Source organism: Microcaecilia unicolor, chromosome 3 (assembly GCF_901765095.1).
Source record: "Microcaecilia unicolor chromosome 3, aMicUni1.1, whole genome shotgun sequence".
Classification (NCBI taxonomy): domain Eukaryota; kingdom Metazoa; phylum Chordata; class Amphibia; order Gymnophiona; family Siphonopidae; genus Microcaecilia; species Microcaecilia unicolor.
Genome location: NC_044033.1, coordinates 222,794,045 through 222,811,545, shown reverse-complemented (window position 1 = coordinate 222,811,545; position 17,501 = coordinate 222,794,045). Strand labels below are relative to the sequence as shown.

The window sequence follows — 17,501 nt, the reverse complement described above, 5'->3', positions numbered from 1 at the left end:
GTATCTGCATAGGTGCATGTTTTGCAAATATAGGCCCCCTTTTATCAAGCCACACTGGCAGCTGGAGGTGCGGTAATGCCAACAAAGCCCATTCAAAGATTATATCATAAGGTGAGCTGGTTGATATTGTGCACCTGGATTTTCAAAAGGTGTTGGACAAAGTACCTCATGAATGACTACTGAGGAAATTAGAAAGTCTTAGGATAGAAAGCAGTCCTGTTGTGAATTAAGAAATGGTTAAAAGATAGAAAACATAGAGTAGGGTTAAATGGTCAATGTTCTTAATGGAGAAGTGTAGATAATGGGGTTTTCCAGGGGTCTATACTGGGACTGCTGCTTTGTAACATATTTATAAATGATCTAATGGAAATAATTAATGAGGTAATTTAGAGACCCTTTTACTAAGCTGTGCTAAAAGGTGGCCTGTGCTATGACTTGTGGGTTTCCTCATGTGCTGCCACTTCTAGCACAGCTGTAAAATGGCTACGCTAACTGATTAGCACTGGGCATGCCTACTCTCCACCCCCCAAATATACCCCAGTGCTAAAAAATAAAAAGCTTGTGGGAAGCATGCACAGATGCCAATACACCTGAGCATTCCCATGGTAGTGCATTTTCCTGCATGGTAAGCATGCGTTAGTGCATACCACCACTTAGTAATAGAACCCCTAAATTTGCTGATGACTCAAAGTTATTAAATTGCAAGAGGATTGCAAGAGTCTCTCGGCAGCCCTGGAAGGGGGAGAGGGGTCCTGCTCCTCTCAGCATGCATAGGGCAGCCAAGCAAAGAAGAACACTCCCATAAGACACTGGGAATAGAGCTACCACATAAAGATTGCAATCTTCAGGTAGTTCATCATACACAGCTCAATACTTATTTATACATATAGACATTGTAATCTGTTATACACAAACATCACAATCTGCTCCCATACAATGAGGGTAGAACACTTCCTGCCTGGTATTGATATATATCATGATTATACTTATCGATAATTTAAAATTTTAGACACATAAGTCCATTTATGACTGGATCTTTCTCATTCAAAGAACTTCTGGTGTGTAACTGACTCACTGTCTTCCAGATGACTTCTTCTATTCTGTCTCACAGGAGCTGAAATAAGAGTCAGGCAACTCGAAACAAGAGAACATAAAAGAGAGTGAGGGAGTTCATTTCTCTTTATCAGGTATGTAGATCACTAGTTCAGTGGTGATTCTTTTGAAACAGTTCATTGTCTTCTGTGGAAGTCTGGTATCAAAGTTCCCTGGTGGTGCCCAGTTGTTGCTGATGATCTCCATCAAATAGGATGCTGGCACAATTCTTGTAGCACAGTCTGCTGGGTTTTGGTCAGTAAGCACATAATACCACTGTTCTAGTCTTGTTGACTTTCTTATACGCTCAACTCTGTTGCTGACATATTTATTTATTTGTGACATTTATATCCCACATTATCCCAAAAAAGTTTGAGTTCAATGTGGCTTACAATAAACAGAATAGGATACTTAACGAAGAAGAATGCATAAGAAAGTAATTTGTTGTAAGAATCCAATTTTACAATACAGTATCATAAATATAACATGAAGCAAACAGAAAGTTAATGGATAATATATATAAAATCTCTTGTTTTGGTTATATATGTAGCCAGGACTACTTTACTATTGATGTAAAATTGATCACGTCTATTTGAATGTCCATTTCACTCAGTATCAACTTTACTTCTGTGTTGTCAGTACTGCTCCACACAATTCTAGGCATGGAAAAATGTGTGATTGGGCTGTGATGTTAACTTGGCCCTGCCAAGGATGAAGCCCACATGTGGTATTTCTTCTCTATCTGTTGCTCTCAAGTAGGCCACTGCAGTTATGGCTTTTGCGGAAGCATCTGAGAAGACGCAAGTCTCCTTGTACCTGGCAGTACTGAGTGGCTCAGGAATGCATGTGAGTGGTATTTGGAGCTGTTCAAGAGTCTTTAGGGAATCTTTCCATTTTTCCCATTCTTGTCTCATTTATTATGGTAGTAGGTCATCCTACACATCAGTACTTTGGGACAGTTCCTACGGGATGTTCCTTGAATGGTGACTGGAGCCACAAACCCCAGTGGGTCGTACAGAGTATTGACTGTAGACAAGACACCTTGACATGTGTGTTTCATCTTGAATTGAGACTCGAAAGGTAAAGTTGTCTTTCTTTAGGTTCCAGTGTATTCCAAGGCTTCATTATAGTGTAGGTGTATTTACTCTCAGGTCTAAATCTTTTAAGTCTTTAACATGATGTTCTTTAGGAGATGTTTTCATTGCTTCCTTTTGGAGGCAATTTTGTGAAGTCTCAGATTAGCCTCTGCTAGCATGCTTGTGTTCTCTTTAACATGTCAATAGCTTCTTCAGTGGTGGGTAAGAAATTCAACCTATCATCCACATAAAAATCTCTTTTTACAAAATGGCTGGTGTCTCTCCTTCTTGAGCTGTCTTTCTGAGCCCATAGATAATTACTGCTGGTGATGGATTGTTACCAAAGACATGGATTAATAGTGCCCAACTATCAGCTTAATTGGTTCATTATTTTTTTTTTTAATTTGTAATTTTTATTGAATAAACAATGTAACAGCAATCCAGAGCCACAGGCTCTTCAAATTTTTCTTTCCAACCAATATACAATCAATCCACAACTTTCCATATCAACAGTTTCTCCCACATCCCCTTAACCCCTATTAATCCTCCCCGCACTCCTCCTTAAATTGTGCAAAGAAATTGGGCATGTGCACAAATTTCCACATACAATTTTGAGAACCGTATATAGATTTAGGTTGATAATGTGGATGTAGATTTGGAATTAAATGATTTGTTTCTTATTTTTTTTTCTTTTGTGAATTTTTTATATACATTACTCCTTGGAGAATTTTGTGAAACTGCAGTGCTGAATTAGTGAAGAATTTCACCCCCTTCACTCCCCCCTCCCGCAGTATATGCATAATTTAGGATAGGCATAAGCATCAGCGGCTCTGCTCACTTTCTCTTCCCCTCCTGCACTAAGTTCGCGTAGCAAGAAATGGAAGAAGTAAAATGCGACACTAGAAGGTTCCATCTTATGTTTCCCCATAAACCCAGGCCCAGGAGAGGAGGGGGTACTGTCATGACCGTTCCATGCCCCATGTCCCAACTCACTTTGTGGCCTCTGAAGAGGTCAAGATTGGATGCTGTGCTACAGTTCTGGCACATTGGGTTGCCTTGCCAGCCCAGGCAACTTTCCCTTGATGCCGGTGCCTGCTGATGCCACTTAGTGCTGCTTCCCTTAGACGTATGCACCAGGACTCCTGTTTCCACTCCTGCCTTGTCTACAGTCCATTCCAGCCTTGTTTCCTGGTCTCCTTCCTTGTTTCCAGTCTGTTTCAGTCTGGTCTCCAGGTCTCCTGCCATGTCTTCAGTGAGTTCAGCTTTGTCTCTAATTGTCTTTGCCTTGTCTCTTGTCCACTCCAGCCTTGTATCCAGGTGTCCTGCCCTGTCTCCAGTTCATTACAGCTTTGTCTCCGGTTGTTTTGCCTGGTCTCTAGTCCATTACAGCTTTGTCTCCAGTTGTCTCATCTTCAGTTGTTGTTATCTTGTCTCCAGTCCGCCTCAGCCTTGTTGCCACTTGTTCCAGCCTTGTACCTGTCTTCTTTGTTATCCTTCTTATTCCAGTGATTTCTGGTCTGATTCTGTCAGGCCATCCCCCATGAGCTCTTCTCAGAGCTAATCCTTGGCCCTGTCTCCATCAGGCCAGTGCCCAGGAGCTCTTTTCAGAGCTATCCTTTGGGCCTAGTCTTTGCCAGGTTGTGACTTATCTGTTGGCAGCTGAGGTCCCTCCTAGCCTTTGGATTGGGTAGTTTGCTCTGAGTGCAGTCCAAGGCCTCACTCACCCCGAGCAGTGACACATTTCTAGTACAGGTAGATCTCTTACATCTTCTTCAGTCTGTCCACTATGGCTTTGTCCTCCCTGAGTGCCCTTTTTGCTCCTTCATAATCTAACAGTCCCATGTATTCCCTCACAGGCTTTCTGTTTCTGAAGTACCTGACAAAATTGTTACTATGAGTTTTTGCTTCTGTGACAAGTTTCTCTTCATATTTTCTCTTAGCCTTCTTTTCCAATGCTTGCATCTAGCATGCCAGTCCTTAGATTGCTTCTTATTTTCTTCATTTGGATCCTTTTTCCATTCTTTGATGAAGGATGTTCTTTTGGCTCTAACAGCCTCTTTCACCTCACTTTTTAAACATGCTGGCTATCATTTGCTGTTCTTCCCACCTTTGATTATACATGGAATACATCTGGTTTGGGCTTTCATAATGGTATTTGTAAGCAACACTCATGCCTGATTTAAAGTCCTAATCTATCCATTTTCCTAATTTTATCATAATCACTCTTTTGAAAATTAAATACTGCAACAGTAGACTTTCTTAGTGACTTAGATCCAGATAGCTCAAATTTGATCATATTATGTTCACAGTTTCCCAGCTTACCCAATACGTTACCTGTCATACTATGCCCTACATTATACTAAGGACTTGATCTAAAATAACTCCCTTTCTTGTCAGTTCTTGAATTAGTTTCTCCAAAAAACAGTCATGTATTATTATCTAGGAATTTTACCTCCCTAGTGCTCCTTGATGTAACATTTATCCAGTCAATAATGGGGTAATTGAAATCACCCAATATTATAATTCTGCCCAATTTGCCAGCTTTCCTAATTTCTGTACACATTTCTTCATCTGTCTGTTTGTTCTGTCCAGGTGAACGGTAGTACAGCCCTACTAGTATACTCCTTCCATTCAAACATTGAATTTCTAACCATAAGGATTCAATGCTACTATCCGTTTCATGTAGAAGATTTATATATATATATCCATCTGTAATTTGATCCACTCTATCATTGTGATATAATTTCTACCCTGATAACACATCCATTGATTATCCTTCTTCAACCAGGTCTCTGAGATGCTTTTATTGAAACCTCTCTATTGGAATTCCCTAAATGTTCTGTTTCAATAGTAACCTTCAATAATACCCCACGCCAAACCATGCACTTCAGGACAACTGCCAGATTCCACAGCTGCTCTATCTTCTTTTTAAATGTTAGCACCAATAGCCTGGTTCCATCCCAGTTAAAGTGGAGTCCATCTTTTTGAATAATCTCCCCCTTTTCCAAAAGGTTGCTCAGTTCCTCACAAATCTAAATCCCTATTCCCTGCACCATCATTTCAACCCACATTGAGAATGCGTAGATCTGCCTGCCTCTTGGGTCCTGCACGTGGAATGGGGAACATTTCCAGAAATGTTACCCTGAAGGATCTTGATTTCATTTTTCTACCTAAGAACCTAAATTTGGCTTCTAGAACCTCCCTCCCACATCCTATATCACTGGTAGCCACATGTACCAAGACAGCTGACTCCTCCCTAGCACTATATAAAATCCTATCTAGGTGATACGTGAAGTCCTCCACCTTCACATCAGTCATGCAAGTGACCAGGCAATCCTCACATCCACTAACAAGATTGCTGTCTACATGTTTCATTGCTATTTATTTATTTATTTATTTATGGCATTTTTATCCCCCATTATTCCCACCCATGGGCAGGCTCAATGTGGCGTACAATAGTCTAGTAGACAACATTAATACAAAATACAGTAATTTGTGTCAGAGAAGGGAAAGAGGAACAGCAGGAGGGAGAGAGAGAGAGGGGAAGGTGACAAGTTGTCGATAAGTCTGCCGTGGTTCAGAAGGATGTAACACCAGGAGGGCTCACGGCATATGCTCTACCGAAAAGGAAGGTCTTGTGCCGCTTCTTAAAGGTCGGGTGATCTGGGGTGAATTTGACCACTTGGGGCAGTCCGTTCCAGAATTGAGTGCTTAGATAAGAAAAAGAGGAAGCATAGACAGTCTTATACTGAAAGCTGGGTAGTGGAGATTGAGATACGAGCAAGCTGACTTACGGGAGTTCCTGGGCGGCAAGTTAATGATACTAGACATGATGATGATGCTGTCTACATGCTTCATTGCTACATCAATCTACATGCTTAATAATCTAATCACCAAGTACAACAGCTTTCCTAACCCTTGCCTTTTGAGCAGAAGCTCCTGGAGATACATCCTCAGTGCAAGAGGATATTGCATTCCCGGTGGGCATGTCCTGGTGATTACTTCCTACTTTATCAGTTTGATGCTCTCCTTTTAGGAGACCTCCCTCCTCCAAGGCAGCACAGGGGCTGCCAAACATGAGGTGGGACTTCTCTATAACATCCTTGCAAGTCTCCTCTATGTACCTGTCAGTCTCCCTCAGTTCCTCCAAGTCTGCTATTCTAGCTTCAAGAGAACAAACTCATTCCCTGAGAGTTAGCAGCTCTTTGCATCAAGCACACACATAAAAGCTTTCACCAACTGCTAGATAATCATATATGTGACACTCAGTGCAAAAGACTGGATAGCATCCCTCTTGCTGCTGGACTGCTGTCTGCATCTTAGTACTATTGAGCTGTTTAATTAAAGCTTGTTAAGGTACTAGGGATATTAGACTATTTAGGGATATTTAGTGTTTGCTTCTCAGAAGTTAACGAAATGTAGTAAAACTCTGTAATGAAAACTCCCCTAGAGTTATCATAATTAGAATAACTATAAATTAAGGCTGTAAATGAAGAGATGTGCTAGTGATGGGGAAGGTGAGTGGGTATGAAGTTTGAACTAGGCCCTGCTGTGCCTTCTAGAAGCTATCTTTTAATGCTGTAGGCTGTGGTAGAAAGTTCAAGTTTAAAACTACGGGGAAAAGGGGTTTATACTATGGAAACTAGATAATAAAATTTGCTTTTTTAAAAGTTCAAACTGTCTTTATCAATAAAACTACAATTCCTCTTTTATCCCTAATCTTTAAATCTCCAAAGCACATAGTAATATAATGATCACATACGCAGAGAAATGTCTTCTCTCAGAACTTCTCAGAAAAAGGTTACCTGGGACCTTTGTGGTCTATATAGTTTTGATTCTAAGGACACTGCATCAAACAGACCCTTGAAGGTAACACAGTAATCAAATTACCCTAGTGACCTTTGCAGCTATTCTACCTTCCTCACAGTACCTTAAATAACATGTAATTCATGTCAGTAGCAATGCTACCTCTCCTCAAGGCAAGGAACAGACAAATAACCTTTTCTTTTAAGACAAAGTTTGAGCCTTCTGAACTACTGTCCTTTTTAATGCTCTAGGCTGTTGCAGTTAAGTTTCTTCCTCTGAAGAATGTTTCAATTTAAAACTATGGGGACAAGGGTTGTACACTATGAAAACCAGTTAATAAAGTTAGCTTTTTTTGTATCCTTACTTTAGACACCTATTTATAGAAATGACCCCTAATACAAACATAGAAACATAGAAAAGAAGGCAGATAAAGACTATATGGCCTATTAAGTCTGCCAATCCATACCATCTAGTATCCTTTCCTTTCACCTAGAGATCCTGTGTACCTGTCCCAAACTTTCTTGAATTCAGTGAGAGGCCATTCTATCCCTATGGATTGAAATTCCATGTGTAAAGGGGAAAAGGATAGTGACAGGAGTATACTACCGTCCGCCTGGCCAGGATGAATAGACAGATGTAGAAATGTTAAAGGAAATTAGGGAAGCAAACAAACTGGGCAACACGATAATAATGGGTGATGTCAATTAGCCCTATATTGACTAGGTAAATGTAACATTGGGGCATGCTAGGGAGGTAAAATTCTTTGACAAAATCAAGGACTGCTTTATGGAGTAGCTGGTACAGGAGCTGACGAGAGAAGGAATAATTCTAGACCTAGTCCTTAGTGGAGCGCATGATGTGGTGCAGGTGGTAATGGTTCTGGGGCCGCTTGATAACAGTGCTCATAATATGATCAGATTTGGTCTTAGCTTTAAAGTATTTATAAACAGGAAATCCAATACGTTAGCATTTAACTTTCAAAAAAAGGAGACTATGATAAAATGAGAAGAACGGTTGAAAAAAAAAAACAGTGTAGTGGCTTTGAGGGTCAAAAATTTACATCAGGTGTGGATGCTGTTCAAAAACACCATCCTGGAAGCACAGGTCAAATATATTCCATGTATTAAAAAGGAGAACAGAAGACCAAGCGACAGCTGGTATGGTTAAAAAATGAGATGATGGAAGCTATTACAGCTAAAAGAAAATCCTTCAGAAAACGGAAGAAGGAACCGACTGAAAATAATAAGAAAGAGCATAAGGAATGTCAAGTCAAATGCAAAGCGCTGATAAGGAAGGCGAAGAGGGACTTTGAAAAAAAGATTGTGTTGGAGGCAAAACACATAGTAGAAATTTTATTTAGGTATATTAAAAGCAGGAAGCCGGCAAAAGAATCTGTTGGGCCTTCTAAATGACCAGGAGGTAAAAGGGGAGATCATGGAAGACAAAGGGGGACCAGTGCACTACAAATGCTGGCTCCTCCCATGACCAAATAGCTTGGATTTGGTCGTTTTTGAGATGGGCGTCCTCAGTTTCCATTATCGCCAAAAACCGGGGACGACCATCTCAAAAATGACCTAAGGACGACCATCTCTAAGGTCGACCTAAATTTCATAATTTGGGCGTCCCCGACCGTATTATTGAAACGAAAGATGGACGCCCATCTTGTTTCAATAATACGGGTTGCCCCACCCCTTTACGGGGCCATCCTGCGAGGACGTACTCGTGACAACTTGGGCGCCCCGTTCGATTATGCCCCTCAAAGTCAACATGGATTTAGTGAAGGGAAAACTTGCCTTACCAATCTACTACATTTCTTTGAAGGGGTGAACAAACATGTGGATAAAGGTGAGCTGGTTGATATTGTGTATCTGGATTTTCAGAAGGTGTTTGACAAAGTACCTCATGAAAGACTCCAGAGGAAATTGGAGAGTCATGGGATAGGAGGTGGTGTCCCATTGTGGATTAAAAACTGGCTAAAAGATAGAAAACAGAGAGTAGGGTTAAATGGTCAGTATTCTCAATGGAGAAGGGTAGTTAGAGGGGTTCCCCAGGGGTCTGTGCTGGGATCACTGCTTTTTAACATATTTATAAATGACCTAGAGATGGGAGTAACTAGTGCGGTAATTAAATTTGCTGACGACACAAAGTTTTTCAAAGTTGTTAAATCGCAGGAGGTTTGTGAAAAATTACAAGAGGACCTTACAAAACTGGGAGACTAGCAGATGACGCTTAATGTGAGCAAGTGCAAAGTGATGCATGCGGGAAAGAGGAACCCGAATTATATGCAAGGTTCCACTTTAGGAGTCACCGACCAAGAAAGGGATCTAGGTGTCGATAATACATTGAAACCTTTTCTCAGTGTGCTGCAGCAGCTAAGAAAACAATTAGAATGATAGGTATTATTAGGAAAGGAATGGAAAACAAAAATGAGGACGTTATAATACCTTTGTATCGCTCCATGGTGAGACCACACTTCGAATATTGTGTTCAATTCTGGTCACCGCATCTCAAAAAAGATATAGTGGAATCAGAAAAGGTACCAAGAATGGTGATGGAAATGATAATGGGGTTGGGACAATTTCCCTATGAGGAAAGGCTAAAGCAGCTAGGGCTCTTCAGCTTGGAGAAAAGATGACTGACGGGAGATATGATAGAGATCTATAAAATAATGAGTGAAGTGGAACGGGTAGATGTGAAGCATCTGTTTACACTTTCTAAAAATACTAGAATTATGGAGCATGCGATGAAAAAACAAAGTAGTAAGTTTAAAACGAATCAGAGAATATTTTTCTTCACTCAACGTGTAATTCAACTCTGGAATTCGTTGCCAGAAAATGTGGTAAAGGCGGTTAGCTTAGCAGAGTTTTAAAAAGGTTTGGACAGCTTCCTAAAAGAAAAGTCTATAGACCATTATTAAATTGGACTTGGGGAAAATCCACTATTTCTGGGATAAGCAGCATAACATGTTTTGTACTTTTTTGGGATCTTTCCAGGTATTTGTGACCTGGATTGGCCACTGTTGGAAACAGGATGCTGGGCTTCATGTATCTTTGGTCTGTCCCAGTATGGCAGTACTAATGAACTTATGTATTCTATGAATTCAACACCCTTTCCATGAAGAAGTATTTTCTCAGGTTACTTCTGGGTCTATGCTCTTTCATGTTCTTCCTATGCCACCACATTGGATAGCTTCCTAAAAGAAAAGTCCATAAGCCATTATTAAGATGGAATTGGGGAAAACCCACTTCTTATTTCTAGGATAAGCAGCATAAAATGTATTGTATTGTTTTGGGACCTTGCCAGGTACTTCTAAACTTGATTGGCCACTGTTGGAAACAGGATGCTGGGCTTGATGGCCCTTTGGTCTGTCCTAGTATGACAACACTTATGTACTTATGCACATTGAAGACCTTGCTATCAGTTGAAAGATACTTGCCTCCTGTGCACTTATGCCATGGAGGTATTTAAAAATCTCTATCAAGTTTTCCTATTTTAACTGGGGTAACTCCGATGGATACACTTCGGAGATATTTGAATGAAATATTAAGAATTCCTCTTGAGGCCATCTCCCCGGTTAATAAGTTATACTTTATTCCTAGACCTAGAGGAGAACCAAGAGGTGTAGAAGAAAAAGTTATTCCTGATTTACAGAATATATCTGATATATTGGAACAATCTACTGACACAATAATTGACAGAGCTACATTGATTGTATCACTGGTTTTTGAGCAAGACTATAACACCATCTTAAGACTATATTTCAGAAATGCTAAAGCTCAATTTTGTGGCTCTAAAGTCTGGATCTATCCAGACGTAACTAAACAAACCCAACAAAGAAGGAAAGCTTTTCTGGCTCTGAAACAAAAGACAATTGATATTGGGGGTTCTTTCTTTTTGGCGTATCCGTGCAAGTGTGTAGTTAAGCTGGGTCAAACAAAATATACTTATTTTTTGCCGGAACATCTGAAATCGTTCCTAGAATTGAAACAACTGAGATAATGTATAAATAGACTTGGAGTTTAGACAGCCTTGATTGCTTTAAATAGTTATTCCTGATAACTTCTCTAAATTCTTTTCCCCCTTCCAAAGATAAGGGGTCTAAGAAAGGCTAAAATTATTTTTTCTGTATATTTTGAATTTATCTTCTTTATTTGTTGCTTCAAATAGTCGACTACATTGTATATAATCTTGAAGATATGGTTATGTTCTTGTATTATTTTTCTTGCCTGTATTTCCAATACAAGGGTATCCTTGTTAATTATGGTTAAAATAATAAAGATAATGAAATATAAAAATCTCTATCATATCTCCTCCAGAACTTCCCTAAGTTCCTTTGGCACCCATGGATGTATGTCAACTGGCCCCATCATTTTCTTCACCTTTAGTTTAGCTAGCTCCTCATGAACACAATGCCACATTTGCAGTTCCTCTATCACTAACATATCTAAAAAAAAAAAAAAAAGTCTTGTCCCCAATTTACCGTATTAGCTTTTTTCCCTCAGTTTTATATCTTTGCATCTTTGCTTTCTTGACTACTTTACCAGCTTCTCTTAGCTTGTTCAGTTGCTGTCATCTGTCTTCCTCCTTTTCAGTATCTTGTAGTTTATGAAGGCTAATCTCTTTTCCTTACCTTTTCAACTACTACTAATATTGGTACCTTCAAAAGAGATTTACTCCCTAAATGGAAAATGGGAACTCAGAATAAGAATTTCCTTTCTTTCTTTGAAGAAATTTTCCCCTCGATATTTAGCTGGTGGCGAGCAACATTTTTGAAGTGCTATCCATGGTGGGGATGGCTGCTGGAGCTTATGCGAGTTCCGGCTAATATTCAGCCAGGGCCTGTATAAGGCAGTTATGCAGACCCCGGCTGAATATTGAATAGGCCCCACATGACTTTTAATGTGCTTTTAATGCCACCATCCCCCTCCTGGCACCCTCCTTCCTTCCCACCCTCCCCTCTTGCAGTCCAAGCCATTTATAAGCCAACCCACCAGGAAGGACACCAGACCCCCAACTCCCCATCCCCCACCTCCAATACCGGCAGTTTACCTAGGAACTCCTTAGGCCTACCTCTGCTCCCTAGTGGCGCAGCCCCCTTGTTCTAATCCCTTTCAGCTGGGCTGAGAAAATGACTGCTGTGACCTCTCTTGGCAGCTTGTGGCCTCTCATGGCAGTTTGTGAAGGGGGGGGGATGCTTGGTTTATACATGGCTCGGGATGGAGGCAGGGAGAGTGGGAAGGATGGAAGGGGGCTGGGACGAGGATTATGACAATAAAAACGCATTAAAAAAGTTAATCAGGTGCCGGACAATATTTCATGCCAGCATCTGCATCTCTCATCAGCCAATTTAAGACAGCTTTTGAGCTGTCCTAAATTAGGCCACTGAGGGATGCAGGTGCAGGAATTGAATATTAAATGCATCCTCATAACCCAGGGCTTCTCCCTAAAGCTGCCCCTTCCCCCCCATATTTTTCCTAATCCACCCGTTTTTTTTTAGCAGCAGTCAAATGTGATATTCAGGGGCACATTCCAGTTTACTGCCACTTAATATCTAGATTAGGAGGCCCCAGGGGATTTAAAAGGGATTTGAATATTGGGACATAAGAACGAATGCAAGACTAAGGGATGAATAATAGATCTTGATCTCTCTGGTATTTCTCTGTCTCTCTCTCTTCATTGTGTGAGGAATATGAGGGTGAGAGGGAGAATGAAGGCACATGGAGGAACGAGGAGGCTCGAGAGGGAGGGAGACTGGGTAGAGAAAAGAAGGAGTCTTTTCCCCTGGGGGATTAGAGAAAAGGAAAAGGCTATAATTCCCAGCAGCCCCTGAGTAGGTCCCATGGTAGAAACAGGGACTTCAATCCCCAACAGACCCCAGAGGAGGTCAGGAGAAGGGCAAGAGAAGGGAGTTGGAAAAACTTGTCCCAGAGAGCCAGGATGAGGGAAGGAGTTCTGAACCTGCCCAATCAAGCAAATGGAGAGCAGCTGAGCAATGGGTGTGGGGAGGAACCTATGGACTGGCAAGGGGAAGAAAAGGGGGAGAAACTAGAGCAAGATGAGCCGATGGAGATTGTTGCTCTGACTAAACTGGAAGGAAAGGAGGTGAAACAGGAGAGGGCTGCTTGGGAGGAGAGCCTGGTAGAAGAAGGGAAAAGGTGCCTATCCCACGAGGGGAGCTGAGAGAACAGGTTTATTATGGAAGGGTCTTGCGGGTGGTGGTCAGGGTATAATGCTGGCGTGGATGAGGAGGGACACTTGCCACTCTCCCTAGGTTGATTTCTTTTGAAAGGGAAAGAGGAGGAGTGGTGGTTTTGGGCATAACTGCTATACATACTACTACTACTACTTATCATTTCTACTAGACGTACACAGTGCTGTACGCTTGAACATGAAGAGACAGTCCCTACTCGACAGAGCTTACAATCTAATTAGGACAGACAAACAGGACAAACAAGAGATAAGGGAATATCAAAGTGAGGATGATAAAATAAGGGTTCTGAACAAGTGAATAAGGGTTAGGAGTTAAAAGTTGCATCAAAAAGGTGAGCTTTTAGCTTAGATTTGAAGACTGTCAGAGATGGAGCTTGACGTACCGGCTCAGGAAGTCTATTCCAGGCATATGGTGCAGCAAGATAAAAGGAACGGAGTCTGGAGTTAGCAGTGGAGGAGAAGGGTGCAGATAAGAGAGATTTACCCAGTGAACGGAGTTCCCAGGGAGGAATGTAGGGAGAGATGAGAGTGGAGAGGTACTGAGGAGCTGCAGAGTGAATACACTTATAGGTCAATAAGAGGAGTTTGAACTGTATGCGGAAATGGATAGGAAGCCAGTGAAGTGACTTGAGGAGAGGGCTAATTTAAGCATAACGACACTGGCGGAATATTATACATAAACTGCTGGGAGTTTGAACCCTTTCTGAACTGCTGTTGTTGGGGAATTGTTTTGCCTAACTGCTGACATGAACTACTGGGGAGGGTTTTAACCCTTCCTGGAGCTACCGTGTTTGGAGAATTACTTTGCATACCTGCTATACATGAACTGCTGGGAGTTTTAGCCCTTTTTGAGCTACTTTGTTTGAAGAATTGCTTGCGTAACTGCTTTATATGAAGTGAGAGAGAGAGAGAGAAAGAAATATGCTGACATAGTCCACTCACTTTGAATGGATTGTGTAGGCATAGTTGTATGGCAGCTGCTACGCAAACTAGAATTAGCACAGTTTTAACTTCCACGACATTAAAAATAAGCATTCATTTCAGTTACTTTTTGTTAGATATTTCCTGCTATTTATATTGGGCCTCAATAGGATAATGCAACATTTGGACATAAAGATACATCCCAGCAGTCCAGCACTGGAAGCTTGTATGGCAAATATCTCCACTGCTACCATGTATTTTCCTCTTGTGCTCAGATATGTTGGGATAAAAGTTACCCAAACACAGCAGAACACCAGCATGCTGAAAGTAATGTACTTGGCCTCATTGAAACTGTCAGGTAGATTTCTTGATAAGAACGCAGTGATGAAGCTGATAGAAGCCAGAAATCCTAGGAAACCCAGAACACAGTAAAATGCAATCATTGACCCTTCATTACATTCAATTAGTATTGCCCCAATCTCTGATTGCATATTGTGATATGGGAATGGGGGAGCAGAAAACAACCAGATGAGACAGAGAATAAATTGAAAAAGAGAGCAGGAAAGTATTATAGTATAGGAGATCCTGGAACCCATCCATTTCCGGAGCTTACTTCCAGGCTTGGTTGCATGAAAGGCCATAACCACAGTGATGGTTTTTGCCAAAATAGATGAGAGAGAGATTGAGAAAGTCATCCCAAAGGTGGTGTGACGGAGAATGCAGGTCACTGGCTCAGGACGGCCAATGAAAATCAAGGAGCATAGAAAGCAGATCATAAGGGAGATGAGGAGGATATAGCTGATGCCCCGGTTATTGGCTCTCACAATAGGTGTGTTTCGGTAATGAATGAAGATTCCCAGAATGATTGCATTGAAAAGAGAGAAGATAATGCTGCTGGAAGTCAAAGCCATCCCTAGAGCTTCTTCATAGGACAGGAAAATTATCAGTTTTAGGATACAGGTATCTCTCTTGTGATTGGACCAATGGTCTTCTTGACATTTCATACAGTTGTCCATATCTGAGGAAGATAAATATTGTCTCAATATCTCATAAACAGCATTGGTTTTGGGATAGTGCATTAACATTAAATTAATTTCTCTATACTTCAGACTACAGCAGATAATGTTTAGAATGGTGAAGTAGTTTTGATGCACATCAACCGGTTACAAATCAGAATCACTATGTACAGTAGACAGACACTTTGCCAAGAATAATTTCAACTCATCTTATTAAATGAAAAACTCCTTTTCTTTCTTTTGTTTTTCATCTATTTGCTAGAAAATGAGCAACATTAACACTGTAAAATTGATATACAAAATGACTAGCCATAAAAGGCTTCTGGATGGTTAATTCATTTGTGCGAGGCTATCTGCTGATATTAATTTATGCACATTATTATGCAGTAAAGGGGATCCGTGCCTAATTTAGACACAGGGATTTATAGACATTTTTTTTTGGTTTGTAAATGGTCATTCTCTGAGGACAAGCAGGCTGCTTATTCTCACACATGGGTCAACGTCCGCGTCAGCCCGGGAACCAGCATTTTGTCATAGCAAAACAAAAAACTTTTGCTAGAGTCTTCTGGCAGGCGTGCGTGGACTGACTTCCCGCCCGTCGCATGAGCGCGTACCTCAATTGATTTTTTTCCATGTCGAGGTGTGACAGGTTTCTTCCACGCTTCTCGTTTTTGACCCGGAAATTAGCTTCAGCGATTTTTTTTCACTATTTTTTGGCTTGTTTTTTCTTCTTGTATTCTTGTTCTTAAAAAACGGTACAGTTTCCTTTTATTTATTTTTAGCTTTTTTTCTCCCTTTTAAAGTTTTCTTTGTTTTCAACGCAGCTGCCTTTAGGCCACGCAGTCGGGTTTCCTCTCATTTTTGTGTCCTTTATTTGGCACCATCGAGTCTTTTGATTACGCCAAAGCCGTTTTTCCTTCCATGTCATCGAGGACACCCAGCGGTTTCAAACGTTGTACTCAGTGCAACTGGACCATCTCAGGTACCAATACCCATACTTGGTGTATCCAGGTCCTTGGGCCTGACCATAGCCCAGCTCGTTGTGCTCTGTGTCTTCATATGAAGGAATGGGCACATCTAGCTCGAGAAGCCCAACTTGAAAACCTTTTTGGGGTTCGGTTCGGTCCTTCGACATCGGCATTAGTACCGAGGTCGGCTGCATCAAGGGAGGCATTGACTTGGAGAGCAGAGGTAATGGCTGCTGAGATGCCCAGACATGCTGGGAGTAGTGATGCATCGAGCGAAGGCGAAGAAGCACCGTCACCTCCTTCAACACACAGGTTTCCAGGAGCTCCGGGATGTCGAAGGATTCAGCACCCAAGAAGCATTGGTGCTGCGAGGACAGCTCCCCCTCCATACAGGAGGTGCCGATGCACTGGCCTCTTAGCAGCCCAGTACCTGCTCCTGAGCCTCAGCCAGTTCTGTCACCAGCTGCTCCACCGGCCCCTCAGCCTTCTCTGATGGCAGCTCTCGACGAGTGCATCCATGCCCTGTTTCCAGAGCTTCTGGAAGGACAGCGGCGCCAGTCTGCTTTGGTGTCAGTGATGCTTGCCCCTTCCATGCTGTCTGCTGCAGCGGCGTCTGGCCCTTCACCAGAGGTGAGGTCCCCGTCCTCGGTACCGTTTATGGCACTGGTGTCGGCTGCCACCCAGGTTGACTCCCCTTCGACGTCCATGCGGGCGTCGGCCTCTCGACATCGCCATCGAGGACGTCGATACTCGGCGTTGAAGCAGGCTCAGTCTCGGAGTTCTCTTAGAGAGGTACTATCTGATACTGAGGAGGAGCATTCATGGGAGTCAGAAGGAGATCCTAGATACTTTTCTTCCGATGAGTCATATGGGATTCCTTCTGAACCTTGCCCTCCACCTATAAGGAGACTGTCTCCTCCTGAGAGTCTTTTCTCTGTAATGGTAACAGTTTATTATTGAAATATGTAGCATGATCATATATAGCAATACAAACATACAGCTTTAAAAATACAGTTTTAAACTACAGCAGAGAAAATAGTTTCATTTCAAGCCCCTCTCTCCCCCTCCCTTTTTCTTGGGGACTTTTGATTGCAGGGCTAGTCAATTACAAACACTTAAGAGAGACAAAAGCTGGCTGGGAGGGTCACCAAGACATCTCCGAAAACCAAAGACCCAAGAGACAGAAAGTCTGGAGAACCGACCTTTGCCTGTCATCAGAGGTATACCTGCCCCCTCCCATCACCTATCAGACAAATGGATGCCAGGACATCTGCAGAAAGGAAAGACTTATAACAGACTACAATAACCATAATGCCTTGCAAGTTATCCAGTGCAAACCAGGAAGCAGGTGCTGGGACTCTGTGATCATATCCTCCTGCAGCTTGCAAGATATAAAAGCAAAAGCTGTTTCC

The 17,501-nt window shown here is 41.8% G+C and overlaps 1 protein-coding gene across 1 annotated transcript; it reads right to left on the bottom strand.

The window, feature by feature from the left end:
• Window positions 1-14,224: 14,224 nt before the first annotated feature.
• LOC115464398 (vomeronasal type-2 receptor 26-like) lies at window positions 14,225-15,121 on the bottom strand. Its single transcript, XM_030194781.1, has one exon. It carries the CDS (start codon window positions 15,119-15,121, stop codon window positions 14,225-14,227), a length of 897 nt encoding a protein of 298 aa, XP_030050641.1.
• Between the last annotated feature and the right edge of the window lie 2,380 nt (window positions 15,122-17,501).